At 42.0% G+C, this 16,086-nt stretch overlaps 1 protein-coding gene across 1 annotated transcript in view; it reads left to right on the top strand.

The window, feature by feature from the left end:
- Positions 1 to 44: 44 nt before the first annotated feature.
- Positions 45 to 16,086, top strand: part of ARHGAP23 (Rho GTPase activating protein 23) — a 151,012-nt gene continuing 134,970 nt past the window's right edge. Inside the window, exon 1 of the mRNA XM_007422004.4 lies at positions 45 to 289. Within this exon, the coding sequence (XP_007422066.2) occupies positions 200 to 289 (90 nt within the window). The 5' untranslated portion in view covers positions 45 to 199. The remainder of the gene's footprint in view (positions 290 to 16,086) is intronic.

The raw sequence follows: 16,086 nt of genomic DNA, 5'->3' as shown, positions 1-16,086 counted from the left end.
ACCCGCCGCCCGCCTTGGAAGAGGCGGAGCTGCCCCGACAGGCTGGCCCAACCGAGCGAAGCTCTGCCGAGCCTGGCTGCTGCTGCTGCTGCTGCTGCCGCTGCCCCACGGCCGGCCCGCGCTCCGTCCCGCCAGCTCTCGCCTCCTTCCCGGCCAACTTGGCCGCTTGTCCGCCCCGTCGGGGCCAGTGCCGCGCCCGATGAATGGAGTCGCCTTTTGTCTGGTTGGGATCCCGCCGCCAAAGAGCCCCGAGGAGAGCCGGAGCCGGGACGGGGAAAGCGGCTCGCGGGTGCGTTGGTTTCGGAGCGCACGCGGGGGTGGATGGGCGGGGGTGGCCTCCTTCTAGCGAATAGTACACGACTCTGCTGGACGTGGAAAGGAGGCTATCAAGGCGGGAGGGAAACCGGGAGACTGACTAAGGAGGGGCGAAGAAAATTGGGAGGCTTACCGAGAGCCGGGCGGCATGAACCGGGGCTTTCGCTGAGAGTCGAGGGGATCCTGGCCAAATGGCGGGAGGGCAGATCCGTTCATTGTGGGGAATGCATCGATCCAGGCTGTGCTAGGAAAGCGAAGCACTCCTAGTGCTTAGAGGGATCGTGCCCAGGAACTAGGAGTAAGGCGGGGAGGACGGCGCGCGAGATTGAAGGGTGGCAGCGGGGAAGTGGAGTGACGATCCTACTGGGCAAACTGGAAGGTCAAATGGGATGAGCGGGGATGGCTGAGGAATAAGTTGCTCAAGGCAGACAAGGTGTTTCTGAAGGGGTGCAAACTGGCGATTCAACTGGGAAGGTAGAGAACTTGCTGTGGTAATGGTGGAATAGTTATAGAAGGGACCTAGAATGCAGTGGAGGAGACGTCCTCAGAATTACTTTGAATCTGGGATGGATTGTGAGGGGATTGCTGGTGACAGACTGTGAAGGAGGAGAACTTTTAGATCTGGGGGAATATTGCAATGGAATGCTATAAATGTGACGGTGTGCTGATTTTATAATACTTTTATTTGGTGTTAGTTTTACAATCTGGGACTGAATTCAATGCAAGCAAGCTTCACTTGGGCCATTTCCTCACAAGCATCTAAGAGCATCTTCATAGCATCTCCACCCAGCCATCACTGAAGTGATATAAAATTTGTCCACATCACTCTTTTCTGTTGAACAGCTGAACTCTGGACAGCTGAGCTCTTGAAGATGCTGTAAACTGCTAGTACGGAAGTGGTTTGAGATTGAGTAACCTTTTGAATATTTGTCCTACTGATGGACTGAAGTTGATTCAGCAGCCATACTGAGTTTTTTTGCTTAGAGCAAATAATCTTACCTGTCTTATTTGGAGTGAAATGGTGTACATCTGTGTGATGTAAACATTGTGTTGGCCTTAAAAATGAGTAGTAAGCAGAAGCACTTGACTTTATGTGCCATATTTATTTTTCTGGTAGTACTAGTTATGGAAGACTGGTGACCTCGCTGCCTTGTTCTTGTTTTGGAGACAGTTCTGGAATCATCATAACCTGAAGTTCTATTTCTGGCATTAAACAAGTGCTGTTTGAAGATGGAAAATAGTTACTGCATGTTGGTCACAGGTCCTATAGAGAAAATACAGCATAGCACTTGATATAGAGCAATCTTGCAGTTCCACAGTCTCCATAATTCCCAGCCACACTCCAGTGCTGTTCTTACTGTATGAAGTAGAAGATGACTATCTCATTCTCACCTTTCCCCCTTCATTTGGCCTTTATGGAAGTTTTGCTGCCATCTTGGTTGTCAGTGTGTGGGGGTAGGATGGCTTGTCCAGGGAAATATTCTTTTACCTTGTTCTTGATTATTTCCTAAGCAAGAGATGCTTCAGGATCCTGACTGTAAAAGGAGATTCTGAGGTTAAGCCTTGCTGCAGATATAGTAGCTTCACGTTCAGATCCACAATTTACCTTCCTGTTGATACACATGTACTTTGCTTGGCAGTCTGATTCATAGTCAGAACCAAGCATACTTTCTGCATGAGAGGGAGAAGAAAAATGTAGCAGGAAAAAATAGATTCTGTGGAACATATGCATGGTATCAGTATAGATATGGAACATAACCACTTGCTCTAATATACTTTTGTATTGTTGCATGCAACAACATCAACAACAAAATAAACATTAAAGCTAAGAAAAGCTCAAACTCATGAAATGTAATGAGATTTCAGCTTTTTTTTTTTTTTTTTTTTAGATTTTGAACATTAATGAATATCATTTGTGAGTGCTATGTGGACAACTCTGTTTACATCAATTCATGTTCTTGCAAATTATGGCTTGTTTTAACTTTTCAGAGGGGAGGCATTGAAGCCTTGTTCTTGACCCATGGAAATGTAAAGATTCAGCGCAGCTTGAATGTTAATTTTCTCCAAACCAGTTGATCCTATTGAACAAGTTATTTTGGAATCTTTGGCCTGTGTAGCAGAATAAACACACAGCTTAATCATCACCTTCGCTGCTGGAAAAATTACTCTCCCTGCACTTGAAAAGGCAGTGTCCTTTTGCCCTAGGATTGCCTGTTCACTTGTTTGCTGAGATGAGGTTGAATGCCTGCTTCTCTCTTGTGTGGCTAATCCCTGTTCCTTCCCCCTCTATCTTGTTCCAGTCAAAAGCTCTTGAATTGAACTTTCTTGAAAATATAACTTAATGAGATATGTATTTATAGCTTAATTTAGGCTGTACATTAATAGTGACACTTCTATTTTTTAAGCCTCTGGGCCATATAGGAGAGCATGGGTTCCTCTACATATATATGGATTGCATTTCTATGTTACCCTTGAAGATCTGTGCCCTGCCTTCTCCCCTTAGAAGATCAGGACCTCCTGTTCAGGATGTGGGGCTCCCAGGCAGACCTTTTTTAAAAAAAAGTTTATTCCAGGATTTACTTATCTCTGGTCGAGTATTTTTACACAGAATGTGCCTTCTCCATCCTCAGCTCTCTGACTGGAAAATCGCCCGTGCCTTTTTCTTTTTCTTTTCTTCTGTTTGAAACTCTTTGTCAGCTTGGTCTCTTTCACAGGCTCCAGGCTTCCCTGCTTATCAGCTTTGTAGCATACAGAAGTTCCTGCCAGCCTGTCCCAAGCTATCCGGTTCAGCTTGCATTTTTTTACTGGACAGCCGTGGCTTAAAAAAAATGTGGTGGAACTTTTCATCTGGGTTTTACTTTCCAGTCCATTTTAATTCCAGTTCATGGATTTCCATCTCTGAATTTTAAACGTTTGCCACTCAAGCATGATTCTCTGCCTGAGCAGCACTGGCTGGATAGATGCGAAATGACTAAGCAAAACATTTACTTGTACAGTCCTATACATCAGTTCTTAAATGTTCATACGTTGCTCCCAAAGAGCTTGCTTAAGGGGAGCAAGCCTTGTAAGTCTTTAACCTTAAAACCTTACACAGATGGGAACAAATATCATTTGGATTGGCTTTTTCTGCATCAGTCTGCTCATCTGCCGAGATTGCTATCTGATGTCTTTCTCCTGATATGCCCATCAGTTGAACTGTGGTGGGTGGTGGCTTACAAGAAAGACTTTTTAGTGGTAGCTCTATGCCTTGGACATGCCTTCACCAGTGAGGCTGATCATTTAGACACCAGGCCAAAGCATGAGTTTCCTGAGCAATTGAAGACTGTTAATTAAAAGCAAGAACTACAATGGAAGCAGGAAATGTGGAACAGTAGGATGCAATATACTTGATGTCCATGTAGTACTGGAGGTTTAGCTTGCTACCAAATACATCCTTGATGTTTGTCACCATTGGTAGGGCTCAGTCCACATTTGGTAGCCTTGTGCTGTTTGCCTATTATACATATGTCAGATCAAGTCTCAGCTCTCTGCTGATATATATTCCCAGACCACTTAGTTCTATTGTATTTTGAATGTATAACATATCTTTGAGGAGAAGACATATCCAAATCACTTGTCTTATATTTTAGGCCTATTAGATTTAGATCTGGATGATCACAAGATGGTGAAAGTTGGCAGAAAAGATTTTGCTGTCATATAATTTCATCCAGATATGTACAGCCCAGGTCTGGTAGCTCTATTGGAGCTGCTTTTTCAAATATAAGGGTGGGGAGCTTATGGTGCACAAAATCATGGTTTGTTTTACCATGATTTCTTGAATAAGCCACAGTGGGATTGAATAAGCCACAATTGGCTGGATGCACAGTAAGCCATAAATTACAGTTCATCAACTATAATGGCTACCCCAAACTAAACAGAACATATTATGGCTTTATGAGTTTTATGAAGCCAGTTATTGACTCCCACGTGAATTATAATACTGAATGGTCTTTGAGTGTACCTAGGTATTCAGCAGAGATTAAGCTGTTACCATTCCTCATAGGATTGTTGTGTTGGCAACATTTAATTAATCTTGGTTATTTTCAAAAAGCTAAACACGGTTGGACCTAGTTAGATTTGGATGGGAGAGCACTGAGAAGTTGAAAAAAAAATCATGAAGGAAGGCAGAGGCAAACCACTTCCATACTGTTGTCAGAAAATCTGGATATGTGTCCCTAAAGACCCAAGGTGATGAGCATGGCTAGGAAGAAATCGAAATGCCTGCCCCACACTTCCTTGCACTCCACGAAAGGGAGGGGTTGGAGGAACACTGCCTTTGGAGAAGGGCTGTTCCACAACTGCTTCTGTCTCTGAAGACTTTACTCAGAGCCATCTGTGTTGTCTCGTACACTGCTCTCTTGCCCTAAAGGGTTGAAACCACTACTAAATCTTCTAGCAGTAATTTAACACTGTATTATGGCTGACCATGTGGGAATCCTACTGAGACAAAGGCACACCCAATGTTGTTCTGGCAGTTGTTCTAGATAAATTAAATGTGAACACCCCAGAAAATCACCATTGGGTCTAGGAATTCATATGAGCTGTCTCAGCCTTCCAGGAAGTCCAGTGTCCTTGAGAGAGGTGAAATAGCGAATGGTCTTTTGGGGGTTGAATCCCATAATTTCAGCAGGCATGGGCACACTGATCAGGAATTAGAGGAGCTGGAGCCTGCAACTTCTGGTTGGAGTTAGATTTTTCTCTGAATGTGCAGGTGGCCTGTAGGAGGGACATATCTATGCATATGCCGTGTCACTTTCTATTTATTGACTTGTTACACCCAGTTCCTGCACAGCTGGAGGCAATGGTTTCCCAAATGGTAGAAGTTCTTCCACATCTGTTCCACTCCTGTTCTAATTAAACCTCGCCTAGCTGTACCTTCCATCTTCTGCTAATGCCAATTAAGTATTTCCATTGTGGCACAAAACAGTGTATTTTCCTGCTAGCACAGTGCTCAGATCGCTAGCCCTGAATGTGGCTAAGGTGTGGACCATAGGTGTGGTGGTTTTAGGAAAGGAACACAAATACCAAGGGGAAACAAGAAACGGAAAAGAGAGAAAAAAGACCGGTGAACCAAAGGAGGGGAGAATAAAGGAGGAAATCATTATTGCAGTTGTCTGGGCTCTAGAAAAAGCTGCTTATTTCCCCAGGAACGCATGGCACTTTCAACATTCTGAAACAGTATTTCCGAGGAGTGAAAAGAAAGGATCTCAAGAGGATGCAGCAGTATCTGATTAATTTTTGCATCCCACTTTCCTTGCTTCAGGGTTCGTATTAGTCTTGGATGCGTTGGTTGCCTCATGTTCTAGGAGAATTTTTGTGTCTGCAGATAAATAAAAACAAAAGGGATCTCTGGATATTTGCCATCCGCAAGGGACTAGTTAAGACAGTGCAAAGCCTTGGAGATGGAAAACAGCATGCTAAAACAGCACGTGTCCTTTGTTGCTTTAGTTTCCATCTTTCCAAGTTTTGTCTTTATGGGTGGATACAGAGGACAGGTGTGTGTGCTTCTAAACCCACGTGGTTTCTTAAGAAACTCTAGCCAATTATACTGTGTTATGTGTAGTTCTTTGTTTTTTCCCCTTTTTGTCTAGTGCTATTTATGGTTTAAAAGGGCATTCTAGCCTTACAGAGGTGGGCAGTCTGCCAAATAAAGTGAAACCAAGAGGAAAATGAAGATATTTAGTTTTCCTCTTTGGTGGCCAGTGACTGGTGTGTTAGACCCCTGGGACAGAGCAAGTGTAGTGGCTAAGTATAGTGGTTAAGGTGTTGGATGTCAGTGGGGAAGACTCAGGTTCAATTTCCCATTTGATGATGGTGCTCGCTAGATAATTTTAAGTCAATTACTTTCTCTCAATCCAACCTACCTCATAGAGTTGTTATTGTGGGGATAAATGAAGAGACTCCACCCAAATACATGCTAACTTGAGATCCTAGGTAATAGCAGGCTAGAAATACAATAAATCAATATGTACATTTCTGCAGTCAGTTTTGCATTCTTATAGAATTTCTACCACATATTTTAGAGGATTTAGTAAATGTCACAGTAGTTTAACATTCCAGCATGGTACTACATTCAAAGACCAGCCCCATCATGTCCTTATACTTATGGTATTACAGGGGCGTTGGGTGTGTGTATATGCGTGTGTGGGTGCTGTCAAATAAGTCAGGATGATGGTTGCAAGCATGTGATCGAAGCCTCATGCATTTTTATGAGTGACACCACCCCACATACATCTACTACTTACCTGATTGCAGATAGGTAAATAGATCTACAGCAAAAATCAAAGGTAGTGAAAATCATATTAGAATAATAGCCTTGTTACACAACCTGTGCCCTGTACAAATCCAGATTATTCATTTCTGTTCTAGAAGGGCTAGTGGAGTCACCAGTTGCCAAGTTTTCTTATCTGGGTGCCATTCTTACAAGCTCTGGTCATAAATGCGTGCTGGTTCCAAGTCTATGCTATTGTGATATTATGAGGCTTAGGTATTCATCTCTTTCGGCGTATGGGTGGTCCATGGGATAAATCTGTCCATTTATCTTCAAAACCTCTTGAAATATCCAGATGAGTACAAACAGATGCGTGCACATCTTGCAGCTAATTATAATTCTGTGTGCTATTTAATGGCTCGTATTTGTGCTACCTAAGATATATAGCTGTATGTGCAAACCAGTCTATGCTAGAATGAAATCAGCTTGCGTTTTTTTAATTAAAAAAGAGCACATTCCTGGAAGTTAGTGTAATAGGTAAACAAAAAAGGTTCAAGAAATTCATACGAAGGATATTTAATGGACTTTTAAAGTCTGCATGTCTCCTTATTTTTTGGCCCAATGGTGACTTTCCCCCCTAAACTATGCCTTATAGTTGATGGCATGTTTATAGCTGTTGTTTGGCAGATGGTAGAGTTTCCCAGCTAGGCTGCTACTCTTCTCTCCCCCCCCCCCCCCAAACTGTTGAACTTGAAATACCAGAAAAGTGTGTAGTCACACACCTTCTGCATATAAACTCTGAGTTTAGGAACTGGTGAAGGTGCTGAATGCCAAGCTGGCAGTCCCAAATCTGAACTTACAGCGTCAGCACTGAACTGTGGATTCTGAATATGGTTAGTGACTCTTTCAAAATGCCTTAGAGCCAGAAATGTGAAATTGTGGCTATCCATACATTGCTGAAATATAGCCCCCAGCATCCTTTGCTATTGGCCATCTGGCTGGAGCTACCGAAAGCTAGAGTTTAGTAGTAACTGGAAGGCCACAGGTTCCCTGCCTTTGCTGTATCTTGGTGATTCAGCTTGTTGTAGAATTCAATCCCAGAACCAGTTTTTGGTGCAGGTTCAATACTGGAACCCAGTTTATAGTTTATTGTCCACCATCCTTATAAGCCACCAAATTCCTAAGGACTCTCAGACTCTTTTAAATTTTATATAAACTATAATTCTCTAGTTATAGTTTATAAACTCAATTTATACAGGACATAAATTGCCTTGAATATGTGATGCATGCAATTTCAGGGTCCAAATCTGTTGTTCCTTAATTTTATATTAATAAATCCTTAGACATGAAGCTAAACTCAAGTTTGTAGATAAGTGAAAAATATTGTATCATGAATTTCAGCTAGTTTCAAGATACAGTATTTATTGTATAAAGCGTTTCAAAGCTACACATGCTGGCATTCTGTGTGGCAAAACATGACAAACTCTATTCAACTTAGTTTTAAATTTAATGATGGTGATATTTCCTATTGCAGGGCTAAGGGAGAACAGCAGGAAGACTGAAAGCTATTGAAAAGAGGATAAGAGCTTTAACACTGAGTAAAGTAGAACTTCCCTATAAGCTTGTCTGCTGTAGGTGTAGAAAGGAGATGATGATCTAAAAAAAGCCACTGCCATCTGGAACAAACCAAGTCTGCCTGAGCAATTCTCTAGGGCTCCTAAATTTTCCGCCATTCCAGACCTCTCTGGTGTGTTTCTTTATTAGATTTATATCCCATATTTATTTCAGGAGCTCGGTGAATTATACATAGTGCTCCCTCCTCCCATTTTTCCCCATAACAACAACCCTCTGAGGTAGCTTGGGTTGATAGTCAGTGACTGGCCCAAAGTCCCCCAGAGATCTTCCATGGCTGAGAGTGGAGTAGAACCTGAGACTTCCAACACTTAGTCTAGCAGCTGAACCACTGCACCTTGCTGGTTTCTTCTTTCTCTCTAAAAAAGTTTGGGCTGAAAGGGATGTTGTTTTGGTGCATATTAATGTAGCACATTTTGAATTAATCTAGTGGATACGGTGAGGACATGACTTGGAATATCCATAGCATAGCTTTTTGCCTTTGATCTGCCTGCGATTCTTTATGGTCTCACTCTACTCCTCTTCAAACAAGCCCTCAAAACCTGGCTGTATCCCCAGGCCCTGGATTAGAATATATGCTAGACTCCATGTGGGATGTTTTGGTCTTTTAATTATTGATTTTCTCCAGACTTTCTTTTGATGATATTATTCTGTGTTTTTATTGTTGTACTTTGTAGGCCATCCAGACTGGGATGGCTATGAAGAAATAACTATGTCTCAAGTTACCATTATGAACTTGTGTTTCCGCTTTGGTTGAGTCCTGGGATCTGCCTTTAAGACCAAGACTCAGCCCTGGAACATTTTATGTAATATAAATAGTTTCCTTCAATGATAGAAGAATGGGGTCTAGTTCACACAACACAGTAAACCAATGAAGTCCATTTGTTCTGGGTTTCCTATTTTGCTAAATCTTACCATGGCTTATAGCAACCTTCCCCACCTGGGTGTCTTTCAAATGTGTTGAGAATGCAATTCCTAAAGTTCCCAAACAACATAGCAAGTCTGGGAATTGGAGTCAGAATATTTTCGAAGAGATCCAATTTGGAAAAGCTAGTGTATATCTAGGGTACTGTGAAACCCAGTCAATTCTGGTTTATTCAGTAAGCCGAAGTATAGTATGATGTACGAACCTAATCTAGATGTCCTTAGAGAAGATTTTTCTCTCTCTCTCCTCAGCCAAAATCTGTCATGAGATTAGGATAGGTGCTTTCCATTCAAGCTTGAATTCAGCCACTTTCCATCTGAAACATTTCTAGCCACTATCTAACACAGTAGGCCTCTCCTACCCCTAGCCTTCTGTTTGACATGATTGAGCATGTTCTGTTCTAAAATGGTTGAAAGAGCCTTTAACAGTGGCATCCTTCATGGAGCTGCTTGCGTGGGAAAGGGTAAAGATTTGTTGGGGAGGGAGAGGGGATCGGTATTGGCAATGGTAGGCTTGCAAGCACAGTAGCTCCATTGTCATGGGTCTGGGCCTTGATATATATCTCCCTCACATTCTTGGCTCTTTGTAATGATTCACCACAGATCACACTTCTGCCGTCTCTAAATGGCGTCTTAGCTGGAATAAGTAGATTGTCTTTATTGGATCAATGTATTATTTCATTACTATTATTAGTGCTTAAGCCAAACATAAATATGAGGAATGAACTGTATTGTGCCTACCCTACAGAGCATACAGTAATTAATTTTATGAAGCCTATCCAGTGGATTTTGAAAACATCTGCAGAAATCGGCTTTAAGGGTGCAGATTTCTTTGTACTTGGTAGAAGAGGTATGGATCTAACGCGGGAGGCTCCTCCTGCTTGTGCTTTCCAGGTGTGCTAGGCTACGTATCCCATCCCATGATTCCCAGCCTCATAAGGAATTGAGGAAGTCATGGTCATAGTTGTCTGGACTGGACTAGGTTGGAAAATGCTAATGTAATAGAAAAAGGTTGAGATGTCGCAGCATTTTAAATGTGAACTCTTGACTTCTCAACTGTAGCCAGTAATGGTTAGCACATGACTTATATTAGGAAGATAGCTGTGTGGGAAATGGTGCTGTGAGTAAACAGAGAAAAACAACCCATAGGGATTGACAACTTAGGGCCTTTCTCCACTGCTGAGTTAAAGGGCTATTCATCCATTTCCAAGATGGCAAAAAGTTAATACTGGCACAAATGTACTGTCCCCCATTGCTGATCCCTATCCTGCCTCTGCACCCTGTTTCAGATCACTGCAGTCACCTGCCTTCCTTCCAAGGTGGCAAAATCTAAAGATTTAGTGATAGTGGAATTGCTGCTCTCCCCACCCCCTGCTAAAATGGTGACAAATGAGTAATTCAGCAAGTGGTATTTTTTCTAATAGGATGATACAGTGATGAAGAAAGCGCTGGTTGCTGAATTTGTCTGTCATTCAGCTACTTAATACAAAAGGTGAAAAATGGGAACTCTGTAGGGCAGGTGAGAATGGGTGATACACTGATTGAATTAAATCAGCCAATCAGATCGTTGGTAATGGGCCTTGCTCAACTGCTAAGTTAAAATCTCTCCACCCAACCTTAAGTGGGTGGTAAACTATGCCAGAATGAATTTTGCTGCTGATCCCTCTTCTTGCCTCTGTGGCACCTGTCCTGGGTCACTGCTGAACAGCACTGTCCTAATTATGCGCATGCAGCGTATGACAGGCAAAGCAAGGGACTGATTCTTCTGCCTTTACAGTCCTCCCGCTTCAGTACATCATAGCTGGCAAGAAAAACATCTGCTTATCTTGCTACAGCAGCAGGAATGGGCCAGGTCTCCTTGCAAAACTTTGTCAACTCAAAACTCTTTCCTGTGCCTATTGTCTATTCCCCATTCTGTCATAGCCCAAATTGGATAAAGTTAACAAGAAGTTTGGAATCAGGAAAGAGCTGAGTCACAAGCAGTACTTTTATTTAAGGTTTCCCTACTTTACCTTACCTTACCTTCTTTACATGGGCCACAAATGCTGATTCTCAGATTTCTGTGTTCTGTTTGAGAGACAATAAAGGGGTTGAACCCATCATTCCATGATTGCCCTTCTTAGTCTTGCACGAAACCATTAAGGACTCTAAATTTAAAACCTTTCCAGTACAGCACTGCTGGGCAATTCTGACAGACTACTGTTGAAAATTACCAACCACCAGTTGCTTTCACCATCCCATGAGGAGGTAAAATGGCAACATCTATGTGTCATATTGTGCTACATAAGTAGAGATGTGCCTGTGGCAAGGAACTGTCTGCATATAGCTAGAACAGGGTTGCTGGAGTAATACAAGGAGAGCTCTTGGGTTAAAAAATCGAGCACAAATGATCTTGTGCATATTTGAATGTCTACTAGTATAGTACGGTTGTGTCAATCTCTGTAGGAAAACAGTAGAATAGAGGCAGGTTACTAGGGACTGGAGGGGGTATGCCCACATCAACCTGAAAGGGTGAATAAGCATTTCTCTAATCCCACTCAACTTTGCCTCCAGTGTAAGAGTGGCAAAGCATAGTAGATTTTGCATACCTTGCAGCTGCCATTAGTTGCTGTTAACTTAAATGGGAAAACATTACTTTAACACAGGTATAGCTAAGGCTGACTTAGCTCTCACTTATGTGCTGGGAAGAAGTTGAAAACAACCTCACGGGGACATGGCAGAAAAAAAATGTTGCCAGGGCGTGTTTCTGGTGGGGTTAGGGGCAAGCAGGGAAAGTAAGTGTCTCTGCATAAGGAGAATTGTAAAGATATGCAACATTGTGGTGGAAATCTGGGTACCACAATGTTGCCAGTGTAATTTAATAGGGATACAGTATTTGCTTTGATTGTAATCTTGACAACATGCGAAATAAAGTATCGATCAATTTAATTAACACGTTAGACCAGTGTTTCTCAACCTTGGGAACTTTAAGAACTCTGGGAGTTGAAGTTCACACATCTTAAAGTTCCCAAGGTTGAGTAACACTGTGGTAGACATTCTTTCATTGATAGTAATGCTGTATTTTTAGCCTGGACTAATTAAGCATGTTTTAAAGATAACAAATGTGGGTTAACCTGATTATCTGTGTGTCTAGTAAAGCATATGTCTCGTGTGCAAAAATTTCTAAATTCTTTTCATGGCATGTTCAGGTAGGACTTGGCAGACTTTCCTAAAACCTTAAAGAGCCACTGCCTATCACTGGAACAATACTGAGCGAGATAGTCCAACTGAGCAAGACTGAAAGGCTGTTGCCTGACCCTGCAGCCATGTTTGCCCAGCACACTTAACCATAAGCTAGCTAACCATATGTAGTCTAGCATACTGTGGAAACCTAGGCACAAAATGGTTAGCTTGGGATATGCTTAATGTGTTGCGTGAACCCAGCTGTTGTCCTATTCAGCTAATGTAGTGATGTGTAGCTATTTGGATTCAAGGTGGAAAAGGTGCTTCAGGAGCACCATGAGCATGCTGGAGATACTTGCTGGCACCTCCTTAAAGAAACTGCACCTTTTCCTGGGCTCATATGATGGCTATACGGTCCCAAGAAAATATATGTTTGAGTTAAGTGGGCATTATCCTGTGAAATCAAACACATATTTTTCTGGGACTGAATAACTGCTGTGTGAGCCCAAAAAAGTTGTGGGTTCTTTCAAGAGGTGCCAACAGGTACAGTAAGCATGCTTATACCTCTCCAAAGGTCCTTTTCTGCATCAGATTTGAATAGTTGAACACCCCTAGCATAGCATAATATCTTAATGTAATGTGTGAACCTACCTAAAAGAAGAACAATTCTTCTGTTCCTATTATCAAATTTCAGTTGTTTCAGGGACTGCCAAGAATGGTATCCTTACCACATATATATTAATACTGTGCCAGCTGCCTAATACAGAAAGCACAGTAGTACCAACTTTGGGATCCTTGATAATCCGTCAGTGTTAATTCTGTCAAAGACCTTGCAGGCTGGGAGATGGGTGTTGCCTTTTTTGATAATGTGCTGAGCTTTAGAGACCATCAGGAATGAAGGACTGTTTCTTCTTTTCAGCCTTGAGCTGTAGGAGGGGTAATGTGGCCTGCTGTTGGTGCATTTTTGCTTAGCAAACAGTTAGACATGCCATTGCCTCTTAGTGCCTCCAGGATGCTAAGGGCTATCAAGGTGAGCCTTACCCTATCCTTGAAGTCTGGAGAAGGGTGGGGTCTTGCCCTAATCACACTCTAGCCTTGGAGACACTTAGAACACTTGACAGAGGCCATGTTATTCGTCAGCCTCTGCACAAAGCCAAGGAAAGGTGCTGGCTCTTTCCAAATTCTAGAGACACATAGGGACTCTCATTTATTAAAAGATCTATTAACTAGGGGTGAAGTGGTGCAATGGTCTGTGGGAATGACCTTGGGAGACAGGAGGAAGAGCTGCAGACTGGGCAACCAGCATGTAAAAGATTTCTCAGTCCATAGGAGGAGGGAGACATGGGAAGCATTTCAGAAGGGACCCTCTCTAGTTTTCTGGAGAGTAAAAGGAGAGGAGGGGAGAAATCAGACTTGCAAGATCCTGATAATGTAACCTTTCAATAAAAATAGAGTTAGTACTCATAGAGGTGCTTCTTGTCTGGACTCACCTCGAATGCTAACGTGATCACAGATAGGAACCCTTCATAAAGCACATTCCACCAGATGTGGTATAGGAGGAGGAATCTGAACACATGTGAACTTGGATAATGGTTACTATTTAGACAGCAACAACTGCAGGTTACTTAGTATATATACACACACCTGCTTTTATACACACACACGCACACACACACACACACATCTTCTGAACTTATTCATTCTAGCACAGCAAAAGCAAATGATCTGACTTCAGATACAGGACAGAAGCAGTGCTATCATGTCCTGTTATTTTTAACTTCTAATGTATATTATATTAAGGACTCTTTATGGAAGTAAATTTAGAAATAACCTTTTTTTCTTTTTTGATCTATTATATTTAATTTCTTACATGAAGAATTTGTGCAATTGTACTGGATTCATGGAGGCTGAGGAGCCTGTCCTCAATATCAAAGATAGAGAGTAGTTATTGCATTGCACAAATGAACAAAGAGATTTGTTCATTTGTGCAGTGCAGCCTTGGCGGAAGATGTATGCTCAGAATTGGCTCAACCCCCTAAAGAAAACGTAGTATGTGTGAGAATATATGTGATCAAAAGAAGTCTCAGTGAAAAACTCTTACGTTTTTGATTATGGGCATGGGTGGTCTCAAGTGGAGTGTGAGAAAAAGAGAAAAGAAAAACATACTACTAATAATCTTGTGGAGAACATCTGGTGGATTCTGAAGGTAGCTGGAGAATAGTGAACTCAAGTTAATTTGCTTCCCTCTTATGAAAGATCAGCAGTGGGAAATACCCCTGATAGTGTCCTGGCCATGATGGAGAAAAATAAACTTTGGTGGGTTGTATCCCAAACAGGATTAGAATTGACTCATGTCTCCTTCAGTCATCATTATTAAGGGAAGGCTGAATCAGGAAGTGGAGAGGCTATCATAATGTACTTATCGTTGTTGTTTCTCAGCTTCTAGCCTATTTTGGTGAATTATACAGGAAAATGCTAAAATCCCATGCTCAAGCTTCTTCTCTGATGTGAATACAAAGTACTGTATATGGATGTATTTGAGATGCACAAATAGCAGTTGGAAAAATATAAATATGGACCATAGTGGACTTTATTTGGAGTTCCCATAGAAGTCATCTCTTCATCCTTCTTCAGAATAGATTCTTGTGATATTTAAGGCCTAACATTTAAACAGGTTTATAGAACATTTTAAGGGATATTTGTGAAGGCTGGTATGTTGGAAAGAGGGAGGGGCATTGTTTCTCCACTGACCTTGTCATTTAGGATATCCCGCCTGAAATACTAAGACAAACCGGAATGTGAGTTATGAGGTCTCCCTTCCAGACTGAGGCAGGAAATAGCACATTGTTTTGCTTTTGTATTTTATTTTTTGGTGGTTTTTGTTTAAAAAAGGAAAATAACCATGAAGCCAGGATCTATTTGCAGGGTCCCTTGTTTTAAAAACAGGAAGTCAAAGACTTCTTTTCTGGGGGAAATGCCTCTGGTTTCAATGCTGTTTGTTTAGGGTTTTTCTGAAGAAGGCTGAGGAAAGAGAAAAGGATGTAAGTAAGTGCTGGGGCTGTTTCCTCTGTTTCTAGAAGGCTCTATTACATTTCCTCTGGCATTCTCACCACCATCTCAGGATGAGCTAATCTGAGACTCAGCTCAGCCTCAGACCTTATTTTAATGACCAGATTTCTGTCTCAAAACGTGAGAAATCATGACGACACAGAGCATCTACAGCAGTGTTTCTCAACCTCAGCCATTATGAGCGATGTGGACTTCAACTCCTAGAATTGGGGAGTCCCCATGGCTGGCTGGGGAATTCTGGGAGTTGAAATCCATACCGCTCACAATGGCTGAGGCTGAGAAATACTGATCTACAGTGTACATGGGGACCATGCATGGCATACTAATGGGTCACAGTTAGACTGGGAGTGCTTCCAGGTGAAGCTTTCTCTTATACGTTCATCCTTGGTTGTTTGGGAGGGATTCTAGCTGTTGTCTTCTTACCTGTTTATGTTTTTTGTGCTTTTCTACTGTATCTTCTGTCTCTTTTTCTTTTCACAAACAGGTCTGCTAAGGAGGGAAAGATAGAATGGGATGCAATGTCTACATTGTTGCATAGGAGAAATGCCTACATCTGGTGGAAAGCACCAGGGTGAAGAAACTTGATTTAGCGTGTGCATGAAATAGAGTGAGGGCCAGAGCTGTTTTTTATGACTTTAGGTAAAAGATGCCATTTTGAAATGTGTTTCCTTTTTTCCCCCTTCAGATGCCAAACTGGCACAGTAAGGAGGGGGCTAGAACACATCTCTATACAG

This window comes from Python bivittatus, unplaced genomic scaffold, assembly GCF_059951505.1.
Source record: "Python bivittatus isolate LINGU-HERP-01145 unplaced genomic scaffold, Pbiv_v1 ctg000410_np1212, whole genome shotgun sequence".
In the NCBI taxonomy this organism is placed as follows: Eukaryota; Metazoa; Chordata; class Lepidosauria; order Squamata; family Pythonidae; genus Python; species Python bivittatus.
This window is presented reverse-complemented; position numbering and strand designations above follow the sequence as displayed.